Source organism: Oncorhynchus keta, chromosome 7, assembly GCF_023373465.1.
Source record: "Oncorhynchus keta strain PuntledgeMale-10-30-2019 chromosome 7, Oket_V2, whole genome shotgun sequence".
Lineage (NCBI taxonomy): Eukaryota > Metazoa > Chordata > Actinopteri > Salmoniformes > Salmonidae > Oncorhynchus > Oncorhynchus keta.
This window is the reverse complement of record NC_068427.1, coordinates 45,846,088-45,871,321: the sequence shown is the minus strand read 5'-3', so window position 1 is coordinate 45,871,321 and position 25,234 is coordinate 45,846,088. Positions and strand designations below refer to the sequence as shown.

The window sequence follows — 25,234 nt, the reverse complement described above, 5'->3', positions numbered from 1 at the left end:
AGAGAGAGAGAGAGAGCGGAATAATCTATCTGGTGATGTGCCCTTACCACAGTCACCACCTCCAGGTCCTTCAGATAGGTCCTCTCTGTGGTCAGCAGCTCCTTGGCGATAAAGTAGGCCTTGTCGGTAGGGAACCTCTGTGAAGGAAAGGAAACATACTCTTTTAACCTCTGTGAAGGAAAGGAAACATACTCTTTTAACCTCTGTGAAGGAAAGGAAACATACTCTTTTAACTGTGCAGAGACAACACTACTGTGTCATGGGTCATTTTTTCACATTTTGAATAATCAATTCCAGTGTTACGACATGTAGCCCAGTTACATCAGACTTGGTACAGAGTACCCAGCACTCGTCCCTGTGGAGAGTTATTTAGGCCAGGTAATCTCAGTCCTCTGTTATTGTAGGTACTACTGTATGTGACTGGAGTCTCTTTGAAGCAGGTGATGGTAATTGGAGATTTAAAACCACAATGAGGCACATCAATGCCTTTCTAGCTGTAGTCCTGTCACATAGGGCCCTCTCTGGAACACAAACCTTCCTCCCAACCTCGTCTTCATCGTCGGTGCGCACACTGCCGGAGTCGTTGAGCAAGGGACTGGTGAGGGAAGAGGGCTGCCGAACGTCCGGACTGTGACCACAGAGTTCGACCGGCTTCTGACCGTTGACAATGCCCTGGGAGTTAACGGAGGAGGCGGAGAGATGAGGGCTGTTGGACACCACCCCTGTTGACGGAATGGAGAGGGGGATGAGAAAGAGAGTCAGCTGAAGAAGTTAAATTAAATCTATAAATATCTGCAGCATGTTTCATGTCTCTAATATCCAGACAGCTCTAATGCTCTTCTCTCTCTAATGTCCAGACAGCTCTAATGCTCTTCTCTCTCTCTAATATCCAGACGGCTCTAATGCTCTTCTCTCTCTCTAATGTCCAGACAGCTCTAATGCTCTTCTCTCTCTATAATATCCAGACAACTATAATGCTCTTCTCTCTCTCTAATATCCAGACAGCTCTAATGCTCTTCTCTCTCTCTAATATCCAGACAGCTCTAATGCTCTTCTCTCTCTCTAATATCCAGACAGCTCTAATGCTCTTCTCTCTCTATAATATCCAGACAGCTCTAATGCTCTTCTCTCTCTCTAATATCCAGACAGCTCTAATGCTCTTCTCTCTATCTCTAATGTCTGGGATTTCAGCATGATAGATCAGCTGTTGGGTTGAACACAGTATTATGATTGAGTGTAATCGCTTACCTAAATCCCCTACACTGCCACTATGTTCACTAGGATGTTCACTAGGATGTTCACTAGGATGTTCACTAGGATGTTCACTAGGATGTTCACTAGGATGTTCACAAGGATGTTCACTAGGATGTTCACTAGGATGTTCACTAGGGAAACTTGATACTTGCCCACCACTGTCTCCTTTCCTCTGATAGCACCACGTTGGCATGAACAAAACAATGATTAAACTAGCAACATCTCTGGTGAACGTCTGATCCTACAATTCTACACACTAGGATGGAGGGGATGGCCGTGACAAGCAGCACGGATTACCACACACAGCCACGAGACACAAATGAGTCTATCGAACACACTACACATACAGATATTTAACAGAGCTATGCTATGACATCACAGGAGGATGGGAGGGGACTAGCATCTAGAGTGACAACGAGACAATGTTGGGGGTCTTTATAAAAACAAGATTCTGGACTCCCACTTCATAAAGGTCAACTTTATTGTCACTAGTGCACAATTGTATACAATGTTAAAAAGTGTAAAAAATTCTCTGGGAAAGAGAAAAGATGCTAAAATGGGTATCAGAGAGTGTCAAAAAGGACCCGAAGACGAGACGGGTGGCATCCAACCTGTTATGGATGGAGACTGTAGTATCCAAGGTGTTATGGATGGAGACTGTAGTATCCAAGGTGTTATGGATGGAGACTGTAGTATCCAAGGTGTTATGGATGGAGACTGTAGTATCCAATGTGTTATGGATGGAGACTGTAGTATCCAAGGTGTTATGGATGGAGACTGTAGTATCCAAGGTGTTATGGATGGAGACTGTAGTATCCAAGGTGTTATGGATGGAGACTGTAGTATCCAAGGTGTTATGGATGGAGACTGTAGTATCCAAGGTGTTATGGATGGAGACTGTAGTATCCAAGGTGTTATGGATGGAGACTGTAGTATCCAAGGTGTTATGGATGGAGACTGTAGTATCCAAGGTGTTATGGATGGAGACTGTAGTATCCAAGGTGTTATGGATGGAGACTGTAGTATCCAAGGTGTTATGGATGGAGACTGTAGTATCCAAGGTGTTATGGATGGAGACTGTAGTATCCAACCTGTTATGGATGGAGACTGTAGTATCCAACCTGTTATGGATGGAGACTGTAGTATCCAAGGTGTTATGGATGGAGACTGTAGTATCCAAGGTGTTATGGATGGAGACTGTAGTATCCAACCTGTTATGGATGGAGACTGTAGTATCCAAGGTGTTATGGATGGAGACTGTAGTATCCAAGGTGTTATGGATGGAGACTGTAGTATCCAAGGTGTTATGGATGGAGACTGTAGTATCCAAGGTGTTATGGATGGAGACTGTAGTATCCAAGGTGTTATGGATGGAGACTGTAGTATCCAAGGTGTTATGGATGGAGACTGTAGTATCCAAGGTGTTATGGATGGAGACTGTAGTATCCAACCTGTTATGGATGGAGACTGTAGTATACAAGGTGTTATGGATGGAGACTGTAGTATCCAAGGTGTTATGGATGGAGACTGTAGTATCCAATGTGTTATGGATGGAGACTGTAGTATCCAAGGTGTTATGGATGGAGACTGTAGTATCCCGTGTTATGGATGGAGACTGTAGTATCCAAGGTGTTATGGATGGAGACTGTAGTATCCAAGGTGTTATGGATGGAGACTGTAGTATCCAAGGTGTTATGGATGGAGACTGTAGTATCCAAGGTGTTATGGATGGAGACTGTAGTATCCCGTGTTATGGATGGAGACTGTAGTATCCAACCTGTTATGGATGGAGACTGTAGTATACAAGGTGTTATGGATGGAGACTGTAGTATCCAAGGTGTTATGGATGGAGACTGTAGTATCCTGTGTTATGGATGGAGACTGTAGTATACAAGGTGTTATGGATGGAGACTGTAGTATCCCGTGTTATGGATGGAGACTGTAGTATCCAAGGTGTTATGGATGGAGACTGTAGTATCCAAGGTGTTATGGATGGAGACTGTAGTATCCAAGGTGTTATGGATGGAGACTGTAGTATCCAAGGTGTTATGGATGGAGACTGTAGTATCCAACGTGTTATGGATGGAGACTGTAGTATCCAAGGTGTTATGGATGGAGACTGTAGTATCCAAGGTGTTATGGATGGAGACTGTAGTATCCCGTGTTATGGATGGAGACTGTAGTATCCAACCTGTTATGGATGGAGACTGTAGTATCCAAGGTGTTATGGATGGAGACTGTAGTATCCAACCTGTTATGGATGGAGACTGTAGTATCCAAGGTGTTATGGATGGAGACTGTAGTATCCAAGGTGTTATGGATGGAGACTGTAGTATCCAACCTGTTATGGATGGAGACTGTAGTATCCCGTGTTATGGATGGAGACTGTAGTATCCAAGGTGTTATGGATGGAGACTGTAGTATCCAAGGTGTTATGGATGGAGACTGTAGTATCCCGTGTTATGGATGGAGACTGTAGTATCCAAGGTGTTATGGATGGAGACTGTAGTATCCAAGGTGTTATGGATGGAGACTGTAGTATCCAAGGTGTTATGGATGGAGACTGTAGTATCCTGTGTTATGGATGGAGACTGTAGTATGCAAGGTGTTATGGATGGAGACTGTAGTATCCAAGGTGTTATGGATGGAGACTGTAGTATCCCGTGTTATGGATGGAGACTGTAGTATCCAAGGTGTTATGGATGGAGACTGTAGTATCCAAGGTGTTATGGATGGAGACTGTAGTATCCAAGGTGTTATGGATGGAGACTGTAGTATCCTGTGTTATGGATGGAGACTGTAGTATCCCGTGTTATGGATGGAGACTGTAGTATCCAAGGTGTTATGGATGGAGACTGTAGTATGCTTCCGGTTCCGGTTGGAGCGAGCGGTCGCATTCGCACTTCGCTCTGCAGGTTGTATAACTTTTTATAACTTTTTCATTACATTTCATTATAGTACAACGGTTGATTTGTCTAATCTTAGCAATTCTTCTTAGCTAGCTACATAGCCGTCCTTGTATCAGAGATAATTGCATAATTATCGTATTTCGTCGCCCTAACGTAGCCTTCACTGCTATTCGCCCAGGAGCTAGCAAACGCTAGCTAACGCACACAGATTAGCATCACTGTAGTGCTATTCACTCAACTGTACGACTTGATTAGTTCAGTGTTAGCTAGCTACATAGCTGTCTTTGTTTCCAAGATAATTGTGTAGTTTAGTGTGTGTAGCCTTGGAGTGATTATCTTAATTCACTGAGGTTCGCTAGCCAGCTATTTGTCGTCCTTAACGTAGGAGACTCTGCTAGCTAGCCAACAGCTAACTGCTAACAGCTAGCCAACGTCTGCTGTTTTGAATTCAACAACCCGGTCAGGTGGTTTCACATTTTCGTTTCGTTTCATTGCAGTGCAGCGGTTTGATTTGTTTGATCGTGGCTAGCTGCATAGCCGTCTTTGTTTCAAAGATAATTGTGTAGTCTAGACCGATTCCCTAGGTTAGCTAGCCAGCTATTGTCGTTCTTTTAACTCAACGTAACGTAAACAACACTGCTAGCTAGCCAGCTAGCCCCGAATAGCAGCACTGTAGAATTATTACACTCAACGGAACGACTTGATTAGTGTAGTGTCAACAACGCAGCTACTGCCAGCTAGCCTACTTTAGCAGTACTGTATCATTTTAATCATTTTAGTCAATAAGATTCTTGCTACGTAAGCTTAACTTTCTGAACATTCGAGACGTGTAGTCCGCTTGTCATTCCAATTTCCTTGCATTAGCGTAGCCTTTTCTGTAGCCTGTCAACTATGTGTCTGTCTATCCCTGTTCTCTCCTCTCTGCACAGACCATACAAACGCTCCACACCGCGTGGCCGCGACCACCCTAACCTGGTGGTCCCAGCGCGTACGACCCACGTGGAGTTCCAGGTCTCTGGTAGCCTCTGGAACTGCCAATCTGCGGCCAACAAGGCAGAGTTCATCTCAGCCTATGCCTCCCTCCAGTCCCTTGACTTCTTGGCACTGACGGAAACATGGATCACCACAGATAACACTGCTACTCCTACTGCTCTCTCCTCGTCCGACCACGTGTTCTCGCACACCCCGAGAGCTTCTGGTCAGCGGGGTGGTGGCACCGGGATCCTCATCTCTCCCAAGTGGTCTTTCTCTCTTTCTCCCCTTACCCATCTGTCTATTGCCTCCTTTGAATTCCATGCTGTCACAGTTACCAGCCCTTTCAAGCTTAACATCCTTATCATTTATCGCCCTCCAGGTTCCCTCGGAGAGTTCATCAATGAGCTTGATGCCTTGATAAGCTCCTTTCCTGAGGACGGCTCACCTCTCACAGTTCTGGGCGACTTTAACCTCCCCACGTCTACCTTTGACTCATTCCTCTCTGCCTCCTTCTTTCCACTCCTCTCCTCTTTTGACCTCACCCTCTCACCCTCCCCCTACTCACAAGGCAGGCAATACGCTTGACCTCATCTTCACTAGATGCTGTTCTTCCACTAACCTCATTGCAACTCCCCTCCAAGTCTCCGACCACTACCTTGTATCCTTTTCCCTCTCGCTCTCATCCAACACTTCCCACACTGCCCCTACTCGGATGGTATCGCGCCGTCCCAATCTTCGCTCTCTCTCCCCGCTACTCTCTCCTCTTCCATCCTATCTTCTCTTCCCTCTGCTCAAACTTTCTCCAACCTATCTCCTGATTCTGCCTCCTCAACCCTCCTCTCCTCCCTTACTGCATCCTTTGACTCCCTATGTCCCCTATCCTCCAGGCCGGCTCGGTCCTCCCTCCCGCTCCGTGGCTCGACGACTCATTGCGAGCTCACAGAACAGGGCTCCGGGCAGCCGAGCGGAAATGGAGGAAAACTCGCCTCCCTGCGGACCTGGCATCCTTTCACTCCCTCCTCTCTACATTTTCCTCCTCTGTCTCTGCTGCTAAAGCCACTTTCTACCATTCTAAATTCCAAGCATCTGCCTCTAACCCTAGGAAGCTCTTTGCCACCTTCTCCTCCCTCCTGAATCCTCCCCCCCTCCCTCCTCCCTCTCTGCAGATGACTTCGTCAACCATTTTGAAAAGAAGGTCGATGACATCCGATCCTCGTTTGCTAAGTCAAACGACACCGCTGGTTCTGCTCACACTGCCCTACCCTATGCTCTGACCTCTTTCTCCCTCTCTCTCCAGATGAAATCTCGCGTCTTGTGACGGCCGGCCGCCCAACAACCTGCCCGCTTGACCCTATCCCCTCCTCTCTTCTCCAGACCATTTCCGGAGACCTTCTCCCTTACCTCACCTCGCTCATCAACTCATCCCTGACCGCTGGCTACGTCCCTCCCGTCTTCAAGAGAGCGAGAGTTGCACCCCCTTCTGAAAAAAAACCTACACTCGATCCCTCCGATGTCAACAACTACAGACCAGTATCCCTTCTCTCTTTTCTCTCCAAAACTCTTGAGCGTGCCGTCCTTGGCCAGCTCTACCGCTATCTCTCTCAGAATGACCTTCTTGATCCAAATCAGTCAGGTTTCAAGACTAGTCATTCAACTGAGACTGCTCTTCTCTGTATCACGGAGGCGCTCCGCACTGCTAAAGCTAACTCTCTCTCTCCTCTGCTCTCATCCTTCTAGACCTATCGGCTGCCTTCGATACTGTGAACCATCAGATCCTCCTCTCCACCCTCTCCGAGTTGGGCATCTCCGGCGCGGCCCACGCTTGGATTGCGTCCTACCTGACAGGTCGCTCCTACCAGGTGGCGTGGCGAGAATCTGTCTCCTCACCACGCGCTCTCACCACTGGTGTCCCCCAGGGCTCTGTTCTAGGCCCTCTCTTATTCTCGCTATACACCAAGTCACTTGGCTCTGTCATAACCTCACATGGTCTCTCCTATCATTGCTATGCAGACGACACACAATTAATCTTCTCCTTTCCCCCTTCTGATGACCAGGTGGCGAATCGCATCTCTGCATGTCTGGCAGACATATCAGTGTGGATGACGGATCACCACCTCAAGCTGAACCTCAGCAAGACGGAGCTCCTCTTCCTCCCGGGGAAGGACTGCCCGTTCCATGATCTCGCCATCACGGTTGACAACTCCATTGTGTCCTCCTCCCAGAGCGCTAAGAACCTTGGCGTGATCCTGGACAACACCCTGACGTTCTCAACTAACATCAAGGCGGTGTCCCGTTCCTGTAGGTTCATGCTCTACAACATCCGCAGAGTACGACCCTGCCTCACACAGGAAGCGGCGCAGGTCCTAATCCAGGCACTTGTCATCTCCCGTCTTGATTACTGCAACTCGCTGTTGGCTGGGCTCCCTGCCTGTGCCATTAAACCCCTACAACTCATCCAGAACGCCGCAGCCCGTCTGGTGTTCAACCTTCCCAAGTTCTCTCACGTCACCCCGCTCCTCCGCTCTCTCCACTGGCTTCCAGTTGAAGCTCGCATCCGCTACAAGACCATGGTGCTCGCCTACGGAGCTGTGAGGGGAACGGCACCTCAGTACCTCCAGGCTCTGATCAGGCCCTACACCCAAACAAGGGCACTGCGTTCATCCACCTCTGGCCTGCTCGCCTCCCTACCACTGAGGAAGTACAGTTCCCGCTCAGCCCAGTCAAAACTGTTCGCTGCTCTGGCCCCCAATGGTGGAACAAACTCCCTCACGACGCCAGGACAGCGGAGTCAATCACCACCTTCCGGAGACACCTGAAACCCCACCTCTTCAAGGAATACCTAGGATAGGGTAAGTAAGGGTAAGTAATCCTTCTCTCTCCCCCAACAAGATTTAGATGCAAGTGGCTGTTCCACTGGTTGTCATAAGGTGTATGCACCAATTTGTAAGTCGCTCTGGATAAGAGCGTCTGCTAAATGACTTAAATGTAAATGTAAATGTATCCAAGGTGTTATGGATGGAGACTGTAGTATCCAAGGTGTTATGGATGGAGACTGTAGTATCCCGTGTTATGGATGGAGACTGTAGTATCCAAGGTGTTATGGATGGAGACTGTAGTATCCAAGGTGTTATGGATGGAGACTGTAGTATCCAAGGTGTTATGGATGGAGACTGTAGTATCCAAGGTGTTATGGATGGAGACTGTAGTATCCAAGGTGTTATGGATGGAGACTGTAGTATCCCGTGTTATGGATGGAGACTGTAGTATCCAAGGTGTTATGGATGGAGACTGTAGTATCCAAGGTGTTATGGATGGAGACTGTAGTATCCAAGGTGTTATGGATGGAGACTGTAGTATCCCGTGTTATGGATGGAGACTGTAGTATCCAAGGTGTTATGGATGGAGACTGTAGTATCCAAGGTGTTATGGATGGAGACTGTAGTATCCAAGGTGTTATGGATGGAGACTGTAGTATCCAAGGTGTTATGGATGGAGACTGTAGTATCCAAGGTGTTATGGATGGAGACTGTAGTATCCAAGGTGTTATGGATGGAGACTGTAGTATCCAAGGTGTTATGGATGGAGACTGTAGTATCCACATGTTATGGATGGAGACTGTAGTATCCAAGGTGTTATGGATGGAGACTGTAATATCCCGTGTTATGGATGGAGACTGTAGTATCCAAGGTGTTATGGATGGAGACTGTAGTATCCAAGGTGTTATGGATGGAGACTGTAGTATCCAAGGTGTTATGGATGGAGACTGTAGTATCCTGTGTTATGGATGGAGACTGTAGTATCCAAGGTGTTATGGATGGAGACTGTAGTATCCAAGGTGTTATGGATGGAGACTGTAGTATCCAAGGTGTTATGGATGGAGACTGTAATATCCCGTGTTATGGATGGAGACTGTAGTATCCAAGATGTTATGGATGGAGACTGTAGTATCCAAGGTGTTATGGATGGAGACTGTAGTATCCAAGATGTTATGGATGGAGACTGTAGTATCCAAGGTGTTATGGATGGAGACTGTAGTATCCAAGGTGTTATGGATGGAGACTGTAGTATCCAAGGTGTTATGGATGGAGACTGTAGTATCCAAGGTGTTATGGATGGAGACTGTAGTATCCAAGGTGTTATGGATGGAGACTGTAGTATCCAAGGTGTTATGGATGGAGACTGTAGTATCCAAGGTGTTATGGATGGAGACTGTAGTATCCAAGGTGTTATGGATGGAGACTGTAGTATCCAAGGTGTTATGGATGAAGACTGTAGTATCCAAGGTGTTATGGATGGAGACTGTAGTATCCAAGGTGTTATGGATGGAGACTGTATCCAGGTGTTATATCTGTAGTAGGTGTTATGGATGGAGACTGTAGTATCCAAGGTGTTATGGATGGAGACTGTAGTATCCAAGGTGTTATGGATGGAGACTGTAGTATCCAAGGTGTTATGGATGGAGACTGTAGTATCCAAGGTGTTATGGATGGAGACTGTAGTATCCAAGGTGTTATGGATGGAGACTGTAGTATCCAAGGTGTTATGGATGGAGACTGTAGTATCCAAGGTGTTATGGATGGAGACTGTAGTATCCCGTGTTATGGAAGGTGGCTGTATCCAAGGTGTTATGGATGGAGACTGTAGTATCCCAAGGTGTTATGGATGGAGACTGTAGTATCCAAGGTGTTATGGATGGAGACTGTAGTATCCAAGGTGTTATGGATGGAGACTGTAGTATCCAAGGTGTTATGGATGGAGACTGTAGTATCCAGGTGTTATGGATGGAGACTGTAGTATCCAAGGTGTTATGGATGGAGACTGTAGTATCCAAGGTGTTATGGATGGAGACTGTAGTATCCAAGGTGTTATGGATGGAGACTGTAGTATCCAAGGTGTTATGGATGGAGACTGTAGTATCCAAGGTGTTATGGATGGAGACTGAGTACAAGGTGTTATGGATGGAGAGTATCCTGTGTTATGGATGGAGACTGTAGTATCCTGTGTTATGGATGGAGACTGTAGTATCCAAGGTGTTATGGATGGAGACTGTAGTATCCAAGGTGTTATGGATGGAGACTGTAGTATCCAAGGTGTTATGGATGGAGACTGTAGTATCCAAGGTGTTATGGATGGAGACTGTAGTATGGAGACCAAGGTGTTATGGATGGAGACTGTAGTATCCAAGGTGTTATGGATGGAGACTGTAGTATCCAAGGTGTTATGGATGGAGACTGTAGTATCCAAGGTGTTATGGATGGAGACTGTAGTATCCAAGGTGTTATGGATGGAGACTGTAGTATCCAAGGTGTTATGGATGGAGACTGTAGTATCCAAGGTGTTATGGATGGAGACTGTAGTATCCAAGGTGTTATGGATGGAGACTGTAGTATCCAAGGTGTTATGGATGGAGACTGTAGTATCCAAGGTGTTATGGATGGAGACTGTAGTATATGTTATGGATGGAGACTGTGTATAGTATGGAGACCAAGGTGTTATGGATGGAGACTGTAGTATCCAAGGTGTTATGGATGGAGACTGTAGTATCCAAGGTGTTATGGATGGAGACTGTAGTATCCAAGGTGTTATGGATGGAGACTGTAGTATCCAAGGTGTTATGGATGGAGACTGATGGAGTATCCAAGGTGTTATGGATGGAGACTGTAGTATCAAGGTGTTATGGTGGAGACTGTAGTATCCAAGGTGTTATGGATGGAGACTGTAGTATCCAAGGTGTTATGGATGGAGACTGTAGTATCCAAGGTGTTATGGATGGAGACTGTAGTATACAAGGTGTTATGGATGGAGACTGTAGTATCCAAGGTGTTATGGATGGAGACTGTAGTATCCAAGGTGTTATGGATGGAGACTGTAGTATCCAAGGTGTTATGGATGGAGACTGTAGTATCCAAGGTGTTATGGATGGAGACTGTAGTATCCAAGGTGTTATGGATGGAGACTGTAGTATCCCGTGTTATGGATGGAGACTGTAGTATCCAAGGTGTTATGGATGGAGACTGTAGTATCCAGGTGTTATGGTGTTATGGATGGAGACTGTAGTATCCCAGGTGTTATGGATGGAGACTGTAGTATCCAAGGTGTTATGGATGGAGACTGTGTATAGGTGTTATGGATGGAGACTGTAGTATCCAAGGTGTTATGGATGGAGACTGTAGTATCCAAGGTGTTATGGATGGAGACTGTAGTATCCAAGGTGTTATGGATGGAGACTGTAGTATCCAAGGTGTTATGGATGGAGACTGTAGTATCCAAGGTGTTATGGATGGAGACTGTAGTATCCAATGTGTTATGGATGGAGACTGTAGTATCCAAGGTGTTATGGATGGAGACTGTAGTATCCAAGGTGTTATGGATGGAGACTGTAGTATCCAAGGTGTTATGGATGGAGACTGTAGTATCCTCCAAGGTGTTATGGATGGAGACTGTAGTATCAAGGTGTTATGGATGGAGACTGTAGTATCCAAGGTGTTATGGATGGAGACTGTAGTATCCAAGGTGTTATGGATGGAGACTGTAGTATCCAAGGTGTTATGGATGGAGGTATCCAAGGTGTTATGGATGGAGACTGTAGTATCCAAGGTGTTATGGATGGAGACTGTAGTATCCAAGGTGTTATGGAAGGAGACTGTAGTATCCAAGGTGTTATGGAAGGAGACTGTAGTATCCCAAGGTGTTATGGATGGAGACTGTAGTATCCAAGGTGTTATGGATGGAGACTGTAGTATCCAAGGTGTTATGGATGGAGACTGTAGTATCCACATGTTATGGATGGAGACTGTAGTATCCAAGGTGTTATGGATGGAGACTGTAGTATCCAAGGTGTTATGGATGGAGACTGTAGTATCCAAGGTGTTATGGATGGAGACTGTAGTATCCAATGTGTTATGGATGGAGACTGTAGTATCCAAGGTGTTATGGATGGAGACTGTAGTATCCCGTGTTATGGATGGAGACTGTAGTATCCAAGGTGTTATGGATGGAGACTGTAGTATCCCACATGTTATGGATGGAGACTGTAGTATACAAGGTGTTATGGATGGAGACTGTAGTATCCAAGGTGTTATGGATGGAGACTGTAGTATCCAAGGTGTTATGGATGGAGACTGTAGTATCCAAGGTGTTATGGATGGAGACTGTAGTATCCAAGGTGTTATGGATGGAGACTGTAGTATCCAAGGTGTTATGGATGGAGACTGTAGTATCCAAGGTGTTATGGATGGAGACTGTAGTATCCAAGGTGTTATGGATGGAGACTGTAGTATCCAAGGTGTTATGGATGGAGACTGTAGTATCCAAGGTGTTATGGATGGAGACTGTAGTATCCAAGGTGTTATGGATGGAGACTGTAGTATCCAAGGTGTTATGGATGAAGACTGTAGTATCCAGGTGTTATGGATGGAGACTGTAGTATCCCGTGTTATCGATGGAGACTGTAGTATCCAAGGTGTTATGGATGGAGACTGTAGTATCCAAGGTGTTATGGATGGAGACTGTAGTATCCAAGGTGTTATGGATGGAGACTGTCGTATCCAAGGTATTATGGATGGAGACTGTCGTATCCAAGGTATTATGGATGGAGACTGTCGTATCCAAGGTATTATGGATGGAGACAGACGTATCCAAGGTGTTATGGATGGAGACTGTCGTATCCAAGGTGTTATGGATGGAGACTATCGTATCCAAGGTGTTATGGATGGAGACTGTAGTATCCAAGCTGTTATGGATGGAGACTGTAGTATCCAAGGTGTTATGGATGGAGACTGTCGTATCCAAGGTATTATGGATGGAGACTGTAGTATCCAAGGTGTTATGGATGGAGACTGTAGTATCCAAGGTATTATGGAAGTGAGTGAGAGAGAGAGAAGGTGAAAGAGCAGCAAGTAAAGTTGTTGAATTTACAACCAGCATATTGCCTGGGACCTTGCTAACAGTAAGCGTCACAAAGTGCTAATGTGACCCAGAATAATGTCTTCATACAGATTTACTGCTATTATTACTTCATGATTACTTTATTAAAAACAATATTACTACTGTTATTACTTCATGATTACTTTATTAAAACAATATTACTACTGTTATTACTTCATTATTATGTCATTACAATATTACTACTGTTATTATGTCATAATTACTACTGTTATTACTTCATTATTACTACTGTTATTACTTCAATATTACTACTATTATTCATTATTACTACTATTATTACTTCATTACAATATTACTACAGTTATTACTTCATTATTACTACTGTTATTACTTCATTATTACTACTGTTATTACTTCATTATTACTACTGTTATTACTTCAATATTACTACTATTATTCATTATTCATTATTATCATTATTTCTACTATTATTACTTCATTACAATATTACTACTCTTATTACTTCATTATTACTACTGTTATTACTTCATTATTACTACTGTTATTACTTCAATATTACTACTATTATTCATTATTACTACTGTTATTACTTCATTACAATATTACTACTGTTATTACTTCAATATTACTACTCTTATTATTCATTATTACTACTGTTATTACTTCATTATTACTACTGTTATTACTTCATTATTACTACTGTTATTACTTCAATATTACTACTATTATTCATTATTACTACATTATTACTTCATTACAATGTTAGACTAGCTACAAGCCCGGCCTATAGACACATGAGTATTAAGACTGTTATTAGCTCGGCCTATATTACTACGAGTTTATTACTCATTAAGCCCTGCCTATAGACACAAGTTTATTACTACTGTTATTACTTCAATATTACTATATTACATTATTACTACTATTATTACTTCATTACAATATTACACATCTTTTAAGACTTCATTATTACTACTGTTATTAGACACTTCATTATTACTACTGGCCATTACTTCATTATTAAGACTGCTTATTAGCCCGGCCAATATTACTACTATTATTCATTATTACTTCATTATTACGTCATTACAATGTTAGACTAGCTCACACAAGCCCGGCCTATAGACACATGAGTTTAAGACTAGCTCACACAAGCCCGGCCTATAGACACATGAGTTTAAGACTAGCTCACACAAGCCCGGCCTATAGACACATGAGTTTAAGACTAGCTCACACAAGCCCGGCCTATAGACACAAGTTTAAGACTAGCTCACACAAGCCCGGCCTATAGACACATGGGTTTAAGACTAGCTCACACAAGCCCGGCCTATAGACACATGAGTTTAAGACTAGCTCACACAAGCCCGGCCTATAGACACATGAGTTGAAGACTAGCTCACACAAGCCCGGCCTATAGACACATGAGTTGAAGACTAGCTCACACAAGCCCGGCCTATAGACACGAGTTTAAGACTAGCTCACACAAGCCCGGCCTATAGACACATGAGTTTAAGACTAGCTCACACAAGCCCGGCCTATAAACACATGAGTTTAAGACTAGCTCACAGTGTATTACGATACACTGAGTGAACAAAACATTAAGGATCCCTGCTCTGACCATGTCAATCTAGGTTGAAAGCTATGATCACTTATTGGTGTCACTTATTACATCCTTTTCATTCAGTGTAGATGAAGGGGAGGAGACATGTTAAGGAGGATTTATAAGCCTTCAGACAATAGAGAATGTGTTCCATTCAGAGGGTGAATGGACAAGACAAAACATTGAAGTGCCTTTGAACAGGGTATGGTAGTAAATGCCAGGCGCAGCAGGTTTGTGTCAATAACTGCAACGCTGTTGGGTTTTTCACGCTCAACAGTTTCCTGTGTGTATCAAGAACGGTCCACCACCCAAAGGACATCCAGCCAATTTCACACAACGGCGGGAAATATTGGAGTCAACATAGATCCAGCATCCCTGTGGAACGCTTTTGACACCTTGTAGAGTCCATGCCCTGACAAATTGAGTCTATTCTGAGGGCAACCGGGTGGTGGGTACAACTTAATACGAGGACAGTGTTCCTAATGTATGGTATATTCAGTGTAAGGGTGGCAGGTAGCCTAGTGGTTAGAGCGTTGGGCCAGTAACCGAAAGCTTACTAGATCGAATCCCTGAGCTTACAAGGTAACAATCTGTTATTCTGCCCCTGAACAAGACAGTTAACCCACTGTTCCCCTGAACAAGGCAGTTACCCCACTGTTCCCCTGAACAAGGCAGTTACCCCACTGTTCCCCTGAACAAGGCAGTTACCCCACTGTTCCCCTGAACAAGGCAGTTACCCCACTGTTCCCCTGAACAAGGCAGTTACCCCACTGTTCCCCTGAACAAGGCAGTTACCCCACTGTTCCCCTGAACAAGGCAGTTACCCCACTGTTCCCCTGAACAAGGCAGTTACCCCACTGTTCCCCTGAACAAGGCAGTTACCCCACTGTTCCCTGAACAAGGCAGTTACCCCACTGTTACCCCACCTGAACAAGGCAGTTACCCCACTGTTCCCTGAACAAGGCAGTTACCCCACTGTTCCCCTGAACAAGGCAGTTACCCCACTGTTCCCCTGAACAAGGCAGTTACCCCACTGTTCCCTGAACAAGGCAGTTACCCCACTGTTCCCCTGAACAAGGCAGTTACCCCACTGTTCCCCTGAACAAGGCAGTTACCCCACTGTTCCCTGAACAAGGCAGTTTACCCCACTGTTCCCCTGAACAAGGCAGTTACCCCACTGTTCCCCTGAACAAGGCAGTTACCCCACTGTTCCCCTGAACAAGGCAGTTACCCCACTGTTCCCCTGAACAAGGCAGTTACCCCACTGTTCCCCTGAACAAGGCAGTTACCCCACTGTTCCCCTGAACAAGGCAGTTACCCCACTGTTCCCCTGAACAAGGCAGTTACCCCACTGTTCCCCTGACAGGCTGTCATTGTAAATAAGAACTTATTCTTATTATCTGACTTGCCTAGTTAAATAATGGTAAAACATTTTTTTTTTAGGTTTAGTCAATTATTTAGCATTCAATACAAAAATCCACAAATATCAGTTGTGTACAACAGCCCAACATCACAGAGCCATAAGACAGTGCTTGGTATGTCTGACAGGGGGTTATTTTCCTCCAATGATCTAGTAACCAACAGTTAAGTACCCTCATACTGTCCCCTCATACTGTCCCCTCATACTGTCCCCTCATACTGTCCCCTCATACTGTCCCCTCATACTGTCCCTTCACGCTACCTGGAAGGCTAAGTAAAAACAACATTGAGTGACACTATACAGTGCATTCGGAAAATATTCAGACCTTTTCCTTTTTCCACATTTTGTTACGTTACAGCCTTATTCTAAAATGGATTAAATAAATAAAACATCTCATTAATCTACACAAAATATCCCACGATGACAAAGTAAAAACAGGTTTTTAAAAATGTCTGCAAATTTCTACAAAATAAAACCAGAAATACCTTATTTACATAAGTATTCAGACCCTTTGCTATGAGACTCAAAATTGAGCTCAGGTGTATCCTGTTTCCATTGATCATCCTTGAGATGTTTCGACAACTTGATTGGAGTCCACCTGTGGTAAATTCAATTGATCGGACATGATTTGGAAAGGCACAGCACCCGTCTATATAAGCTCCCACAGTTGATAGCGCATGTCAGAGCAAAAACCAAGACACGAGGTCGAAGGAATTGTCTGTAGAGCTCCCAAGACAGGATTGTGTTGAGGCACAGATCTGGGGAAGGGTACCAAAAAATGTCTGCAACATTGAAGGCCCCCAAGAACACAGTGGCCTCCATCATTCTTAAATGGAATATGCTTGGAACCACCAAGACTCTTCTTAGAGCTGGCCACCCGGCCAAACTGAGAAGGGTCTTGCTCAGTGAGGAGACCAAGATGGAGATGAGAAAAACGTCTAGAACCACCATCTCTGCAGCACTCCACTAATCAGGCCTTTATGGTAGAGTGGCAAGATGGAAGCCATTCCTCGGTAAAAGGTACATGACAGTCCGCTTGTAGTTTGCCAAAAGGCACCTAAAGGACTCAGACCAAGGTGGTGGCAGCATCATGCTGTGGGGATGTTTTTCAGCGGTAGGGACTGGGAGACTAGTCAGGATCGAGGGAAAGATGAACGGAGCAAAGTACAGAGAGATCCTTGATGAAAACCTGCTCCAGAGTGCTCAGGAACTCAGACTGGGGTGAAGGTTCACCTTCCAACAGGACAAGGACCCTAAGCACACAGCCAAGACAACGCAGGAGTGGCTTCGGGACAAGTCTCTGAGTGGCCCAGCCAGAGTCCGGACTTGAACCCAATCAAACATCTCTGGAGAGACCTGAAAATAGCTGTGCATCGACGCTCCTCATCCAACCTGACAGAGCTTGAGAGGTTCTGCAGAGAAGAATGGGAGAAATCCCCTAATACAAATATGCCTAGCTTGTAGCGTCATACTCGGGGCAGCAGGTAGCCTAGTGGTTAGAGCTTTAGGCTAGTAACAGAAAGGTTGCTTGATCGAATGCCCGAGCTGACAAGGTAAAAATCTGTTGTTCTGCCCTTGAACAAGGCAGTTAACCCACTGTTCTTAGGCCGTCATTGAAAATAAGAATTTGTTCTTATCTGACTTGCCTAGTTAAATGTATAAATAAAATAACTGACAAGACTTGATGCTGTAATCACTGCCAATGGTTCTTCAACAAAGTAAAGCATCTGACAACTTATACATTTTTAAAAACAACCGTTTTTGTATTGTCATGATGGGGTATTGTGTGTAGATTAATGAGGGAGAAAAAACTATTTCATACATTTTAGAATAAGGCTGTAACGTAACAAATGTGGAAAAAGTGATGGGGTCTGAACACCTTCCGAATGCACCGTGTATATATATATATACACACACGTGTATATATAGTGGTCCTTCTGTAGCTCAGTTGGTAGAGCATGGCGCTTGTAACGCCAGGGTAGTGGGTTCGATCCCCGGGACCACCCATACGTAGAATGTATGCACACATGACTGTAAGTTGCTTTGGATAAAAGCGTCTGCTAAATGGCATATATATATATATATATATACACGTGGATACAGCAAAATGCATCGCTGAGAGACTTGGAGCTTTGACACGTTGCCGTCTTTCAGACCCACAACATGCAGCACATACTGAAACCTGCCTTTATGTTCCCTGCTTATTCCCTAGTTCCTGTCATCCTGAACAAAGTCAATTCTCCAGCCCTATATTCTAGACCTCCGTAACCTCTGTTGACAGTTAAACGAGATCACTGCAGTGAAAGGAGACCCAGTTAAACCCTTGTGTTTTCTCTTCACACAGCCTGTGGCAGAGCAGTAAGACATCAGGACAGTACGGGAACAGGTTCACATGCATCCAGAGCAGTAAGACATCAGGACAGTACGGGAACAGGTTCACATGCATCCAGAGCAGTAAGACATCAGGACAGTACGGGAACAGGTTCACATGCATTCAGAGCAGTAAGACATCAGGACAGTACGGGAACAGGTTCACATGCATCCAGAGCAGTAAGACATCAGGACAGTACGGGAACAGGTTCACATGCATCCAGAGCAGTAAGACATCAGGACAGTACGGGAACAGGTTCACATGCATCCAGAGCAGTAAGACATCAGGACAGTACGGGAACAGGTTCACATGCATCCAGAGCAGTAAGACATCAGGACAGTACGGGAACAGGTTCACATGCATCCAGAGCCTGTGGCAGAACAGTAAGACATCAGGACAGTACGGGAACAGGTTCACATGCATTCAGAGCAGTAAGACATCAGGACAGTACGGGAACAGGTTCACATGCATTCAGAACAGTAAGACATCAGGACAACGGGAACAGGTTCACATGCATCCAGAGCAGTAAGACATCAGGATGTACGGGAACAGGTTCACATGCATTCAGAGCAGTAAGACATCAGCAAAACAAATGACAGTACGGGAACAGGTTCACATGCATTCAGAGCAGTAAGACATCAGGACAGTACGGGAACAGGTTCACATGCATTCAGAGCAGTAAGACATCAGGACAGTACGGGAACAGGTTCACACATTCAGAGCAGTAAGACATCAGGACAGTACGGGAACAGGTTCACATGCATTCAGAGCAGTAAGCCTGAACAGGTTCACATGCATTCAGACAGTAAGACATCAGGACAGTACGGGAACAGGTTCACATGCATCCAGAGCCTGTGGCAGAACAGTAAGACATCAGGACAGTACGGGAACAGGTTCACATGCATCCACAGCCTGTGGCAGAACAGTTTCAATTGAACAAAGACATTTAAAAAAAAAAGTTTAAAAAAACATTGTGATGTAAGGTCAGTAAATCCTTAATCAAAATAATATACAGCAAAACAAAATGACCAGGAGGAGAATGAAGCAAAGCAAAGACAATCAGGGACAGCAAGAAAACAAAATAAACACAAAAGTGCAGAGTAATTCTGTAAGGGGAGAAAGGGGCAAACGAGAGAGATAAGTAGACCCCTGGAGTTCAATAGACAATGAGATGTTTAGATAGACAAGAACAAGAAGAGATGCCACCAGTGGTCATCAGAGCAATATTATACCAGTACTGTCCAACAGTACTGACTGGGTCTGGGTGTGTTCTGGTATGTCAAGTTGCCACAACAGTCTTTGAGATAAAGTTTCTTCATTAAACTGATGTTTCCCAGAACAAGCTACGTCTATGAAAAAATGAGCGTGGCTCTGTGACGCCTAAAAACACCAGTCAACAATAATGAGTTAAACTTTCGATCCGTTGATCCCTTTGTACAGAAGACCTTTATGTTACTGTCAACATTGACTATCAAATCAGGAGTTGTGGTTGGGACGTGCTACAGATGAACAGAAAGCCTTCTCAGCACCCAACAAACTAAGACATGACCTATTGTACATCTCTCACTACTGGAGGCCTCTCACTACTGGAGTCCTCTCACTACTGTACATCTCACTACTGGAGTCCTCTCACTACTGTACATCTCACTACTGGAGTCCTCTCACTACTGGAGTCCTCTCACTACTGTACATCTCACTACTGTAGTCTTCTCACTACTGTAGTTCTCTCACTACTGTAGTCTTCTCACTACTGTAGTTCTCTCACTACTGTAGTCCTCTCACTACTGTAGTCCTCTCACTACTGTAGTCCTCTCACTATTGTAGTCTTCTCACTACTGTAGTCCTCTCACTACTGTACATCTCACTACTGTAGTTCTCTCACTACTGTAGTCCTCTCACTATTGTAGTCTTCTCACTACTGTACATCTCACTACTGTACATCTCACTACTGTAGTCTTCTCACCACTGTAGTCCTCTCTCTACTGTAGTCCTCTCACTACTGTACATCTCACTACTGTACATCTCTCACTACTGTAGTCCTCTCACTATTGTAGTCCTCTCACTAATGTAGTCCTCTCACTACTGTAGTCCTCTCACTACTGTACATCTCTCACTACTGTAAATCTCTCACTACTGTAGTCCTCTCACTATTGTAGTCCTCTCACTACTGTACATCTCACTACTGTACATCTCACTACTGTAGTCTTCTCACTACTGTAGTCCTCTCACTACTGTAGTCCTCTCACTATTGTAGTCTTCTCACTACTGTACATCTCACTACTGTAGTCTTCTCACTACTGTACATCTCACTACTGTAGTCTTCTCACTACTGTAGTCCTCTCACTACTGTACATCTCACTACTGTAGTCTTCTCACTACTGTAGTCCTCTCACTACTGTAGTCCTCTCACTACTGTACATCTCACTACTGTACATCTCTCACTACTGTAGTCTTCTCACTACTGTAGTCCTCTCACTACTGTAGTCCTCTCACTACTGTACATCTCTCACTACTGTAAATCTCTCACTACTGTAGTCCTTTCACTATTGTAGTCCTCTCACTACTGTACATCTCACTACTGTAGTCTTCTCACTACTGTAGTCCTCTCACTACTGTAGTCCTCTCACTATTGTAGTCTTCTCACTACTGTAGTCCTCTCACTACTGTACATCTCTCACTACTGTAAATCTCTCACTACTGTAGTCCTCTCACTATGGACACTAATTAGAGACCGACCGTATGTACAGTACAAGCAACATGTATACTCAATACACTTGTGTTCTCCTAAGCAACTCGCTAAATATAAGCAATGAATCACATATCCAATGCCAGGCAACATAGAAAATCACAGGAAACAGCCTGTCTGTCTCTTCTATTAGTAGATCTGATTAACATGAAGCAATCACAAGAGTCTACAATACGATCATAACGATTAAAAAAGCAACACATATATACAGTAGTGTATAAAACATCGACCAACGTCCCCATCGACATGCTAGCCAAACAACAGCATACTGTCCACTGACAGAATGGACAGGTTATACAGTCACGATGAAGACACATGCGGCATTTGACAGAGCATTGGAACTCTCCAACAATCAATAAACAATCAATAAACAACACAATGCATCATTGTAGATTCCATGTTGAGTGTGCAAGTCCAGTCCGCTCGCAGAACAACATACAGTAGCAGTCAGAAGTTTGGACACACCTTCTCATTCAAGGGTTTTTCTTTATTTTGTACTATTTTCTACATTGTTTAATAATAGTGAAGACATCAAAACTATGAAATAACACATGGAATCATGTAGTAACCCAAAAAAAGTCCAAATATACTTTATATTTGAGATTCTTCAAAGCAGCCACATTTTGCCTTGATGACAGGTTTGCACACTCTTGGCATTCTCTCAACCGGCTGGAATGGATTACATTTCAATTAGCAAACATAAAATATATTTTGATTTGTTTAACACTTTTGAGTTACTACATGATTCCATGTGTTATTTCATAGTTTGATGTCTTCACTATTATTCTACAATGTAGAAAATAGTTAAAAAAAATAAAGAAAAACTCTGGAATGAGTAGGTGTGTCCAAACTCCTGACTGGTACTGTATCTCTGCATCTCCATCTCCCTCGACTTCATCCCAAAAGTCCAGCTAGATTACAGAGCATCAGGGGGTTTCCACTGGATTGATTCACACTGCTGTACAGTGGTCTTTAAAAAGACGTGGCACTAGAAAACGATGATGTCTCTAACTGAGAACCACCTGGTGTGTGTGTGTGTGTATATACACCAATACAGTCAGAACAGACAGGAAAGGTTAACCACCTGAGGGTAGAAGAGAACAGGACAGAGAGCCTTCATCTCTCTCTCTCTCTCTCTCTCTCTCTCTCTCTCTCTCTCTCTCTCTCTCTCTCTCTCTCTCTCTCTCTCTCTCTCTCTCTCTCTCTCTCTCTCTCTCTCTCTCTCTCTCTCTCTCTCTCTCTCTCTCTCTCTCTCTCTCTCTCTCTCTCTCTCTCTCTCTCTCTCTCTCTCTCTCTCTCTCTCTCTCTCTCTCTCTCTCTCTCTCTCTCTCAAAGGGCAGAGCAACCCAATGGGAAACAGAGTGTACTGTATACTCAGTTAGTGCCATGTTGGCAGCACAGAGACAGAGGAGTTAGTAGTACCCTGAATCAACCCTTTCTGAGTAACTTCTTTCCCTTCACACAGACTGGCATAGCTATCACCCATGCTAACCACCAGAGCCAATGCCACCGTGGAGCAGGTCTCTGGACTTCCTTCCTCTGGGCTAGCCTAACAGCTGAACGCCTGTGCCCCGTCCTCGTCACTAAAGTTAAGGCAGCCATCCTCCTCCATCTCCTCATCCAGCTGGAGGCTCCCAAAGGAGTACTTGTTCCTGGGCATGGGGGAGGGGTAGTTGAACCCCACGGCCATGGGGTTACCGTAGGTCAGCGGGTGGCTGCTGGAGCTGCCCGTGGTGTTCTCGGTCTCTGAGTCACTGGACTCTGTGCCACTGCTGGTGGAGCCGTCAATCATCTGAACAGCCCCTATGTGGTCTACGCCACCATGGCTGTACAGCTTCTGTATGGGGCCGGGCTTGGGGTGGCCGGGGGCAGACAAGCCGTTGGCCTTTACGCGGCGTTCCAGAGCAGCCATACGGGAGGTGACAGGCCGGGGATCGTGGGAGGGCGTGGAGGTGGCCTGATGCCGGCTCAGGACGAAGGGGTCTGTGTCAGAACGGTTACGCATGTTGTGGAGCTTTTGTAAGTGTGGCGAGCGGGCCATGATGGGCGAATAGCTGCCGTAGTGGGATGGGGCCTGACCTTGGTCTTGGGGCCCCCCATGGCCTCTCTGGGTGTTAAACCCCCTGTGACCCTGCTCGTCCCAGCGTGGGGGCCTGGAGCCGTGACCGTTTTGCTCAGCGTGGCTGAGTGAGCCGGTCCGGTGGAAGGTGACAGGGCTGGAGGTGGTGCTCTTAGAGCCTAACAGGCGGACCGTCAGGGGGCTGCTACTACGCTGGTCCCCAATTCCACCACCCCCCAACTCCTCCATCATAGTGCTATTGAGAGGCGGACCACTGCCGAAGAACGGCAGGTTGGCCGACTCATCTAACTCACAGCTCATATTGAGGGGGGACTCTCTGTACCTCATCCTACCCAGAGCCAGTTCCCGCTCGTTTATACTGCCACGGTGGGGGCTCGCGGCCTCCTCCCCATGGCTGTCAGTAGGATGAGACCAGGTAACCCGGCCCTTGGCCACGTCATATTCACTATCTATATCACTGCAGTCAATGTAGGGGATGGAGGAGGTGCTGCCCTTAGCGCCCTGGGAGGCTGGACCTGTGTTCAGATGGTCTGAGTGGGGCTGCCTGGCTGGGCCTGGTTCTGCCCCAGGACCTGGCATGTCCTCGCCGTGTCCCACGTTCCTCTCCTTCCAGTGACGGTGGGGCGGAGAGTCCACCTCCGCTCTGTCTCCTGGAGCACCGCTCACACTCTGTGGAGTACGGGAGAACAGAGAACAGAGGGCTAAAGGTTATATTTAACAGTTAACAAGGAAATGTAGTTATTGTGTGGTATGGATTAGTTATTCCGTCTACTCAATTATTAACTGTATATTATAAGCAGTATATTTCATATTCATAGTGTCTTCTAGATGAAGACATGCTGGGTCGGCTATCATATAGAGAGTGACAGTTCCACAATGTGGCTTTCAGCACGTTAGCCTCTAATGGACGGTGTGTGTGGGAACACTGAAGGAGCCACTGACTTCTTTTGGCACTTGAGGGGCGTGAGGGGAAGACAGCGGAGATGGACGGCTTCTGCTGTGCTGGACCCTACTGTGTTTCCTGAAGAGGATGACAGAAAGTGGATATGTTATACACCTGGCAACCCTCACACAGTCTCTCTCTTTGTACAGTAGCAGTCAAACGTTTGGACACCTACTTATTGCAGGGTTTTTCTATTTAAAAAAAAAAAAAACTATTTTCTTACGTTTGTAAAATAATAGTGAAGACATCAAAACTATGAAATATCACATATGGAATCATGTACTAACCCCAAAAATACATTCCAGGTGACTACCTCATGAAACTGGTTGAGAGAATACAAAGTGTGCAAAGCTGTCATCAAGGCGAAGGGTGGCTACTTTGAAGAATCTAAAATATATTTAGATTTTTTTAACACGTTGTTGGTTACGACATGATTCCATGTGTTATTTCATAGTTTTGATGTCTTCACTATTATTCTACAATGTGGTAAATTAGTAAAAAATAAAGAAAAACTATTGAATTAGTAGGTGTGTCCAAACTTTTGACTGCTATTGTCTAAAAAGAAAACACCACCATGAAGTCTTTACCTTTCAAACGGGATCTTCTTAAACTCAGAGTCCTTCACATAATCAATCACCTGCTTCTGTGTCCGACCGCTGTGTAGAGAGAGAAGTAGCAAGGGAGATGATTGAGGTCAGTGAACTTAGAGTAGAGCTGGAGAAGTTCTGTCCGGGTGACAGATGGGAAATGAGATTGAAAAACCAGTCAGTGCCTCAGTTTCATCGAACCTGTGTCCTGAGAGACAGAGATGGTTTATTATTGTGTGGCCCCAGGTGCCTTCAAGGGGCCAGCTGTTCTACCTGAATCTGAAGGAGGAGCCTCGGGTGAAGAGGACAGGCTTAGGCCTTGCTTTGGGCTCCTCAAAGAGGCTGAAGAAAGCATGGTATTCCACACAGATCTTCCAGAAGACTTTACAGCAGTCCCGGCTACCCATCAGGAATTCCAGAGTGTCCTGGTATGAGCTCTGC

The 25,234-nt window shown here is 45.1% G+C and overlaps 2 protein-coding genes across 40 annotated transcripts in view; one reads left to right on the top strand and one right to left on the bottom strand.

The window, feature by feature from the left end:
* LOC118386403 (FERM, ARHGEF and pleckstrin domain-containing protein 1-like) overlaps positions 1–25,234 on the bottom strand; it is a 179,514-nt gene that overhangs the window by 65,945 nt on the left and 88,335 nt on the right. For 14 of the 15 annotated variants that reach the window (XM_052522987.1, XM_052522991.1, XM_052522983.1 and 11 more), the window contains exons 10-15: positions 25,067–25,233; positions 24,794–24,862; positions 24,206–24,284; positions 23,779–23,932; positions 535–722; positions 48–137 (exon numbers count right to left, since the gene is read on the bottom strand). In XM_052522987.1, the coding sequence (XP_052378947.1) occupies positions 48–137; positions 535–722; positions 23,779–23,932; positions 24,206–24,284; positions 24,794–24,862; positions 25,067–25,233 (747 nt within the window). The remainder of the gene's footprint in view (positions 1–47; positions 138–534; positions 723–23,778; positions 23,933–24,205; positions 24,285–24,793; positions 24,863–25,066; position 25,234) is intronic. The other variant, XM_052522994.1, reaches the window with a different exon arrangement.
* LOC127931178 (uncharacterized) lies at positions 720–12,254 on the top strand. Of its 25 annotated transcripts, XR_008140203.1 has the most exons (5): positions 720–2,045; positions 2,676–3,001; positions 8,886–8,973; positions 10,899–11,106; positions 12,006–12,240. XR_008140203.1 is itself a non-coding variant. In XM_052523001.1 (3 exons), exons 1-3 carry the CDS (start codon positions 1,763–1,765, stop codon positions 12,025–12,027), a joined length of 1,173 nt encoding a protein of 390 aa, XP_052378961.1. In that variant the 5' UTR covers positions 720–1,762; the 3' UTR covers positions 12,028–12,229. The 25 variants fall into 25 exon arrangements, 8 of the variants coding, with proteins under 8 accessions (XP_052378961.1, XP_052378960.1, XP_052378956.1 ...); XR_008140202.1 differs by lacking the exon at positions 8,886–8,973 and having other exon boundaries at positions 2,676–2,765; positions 10,869–11,106; positions 12,006–12,235; XR_008140197.1 differs by having other exon boundaries at positions 720–3,001; positions 12,006–12,228.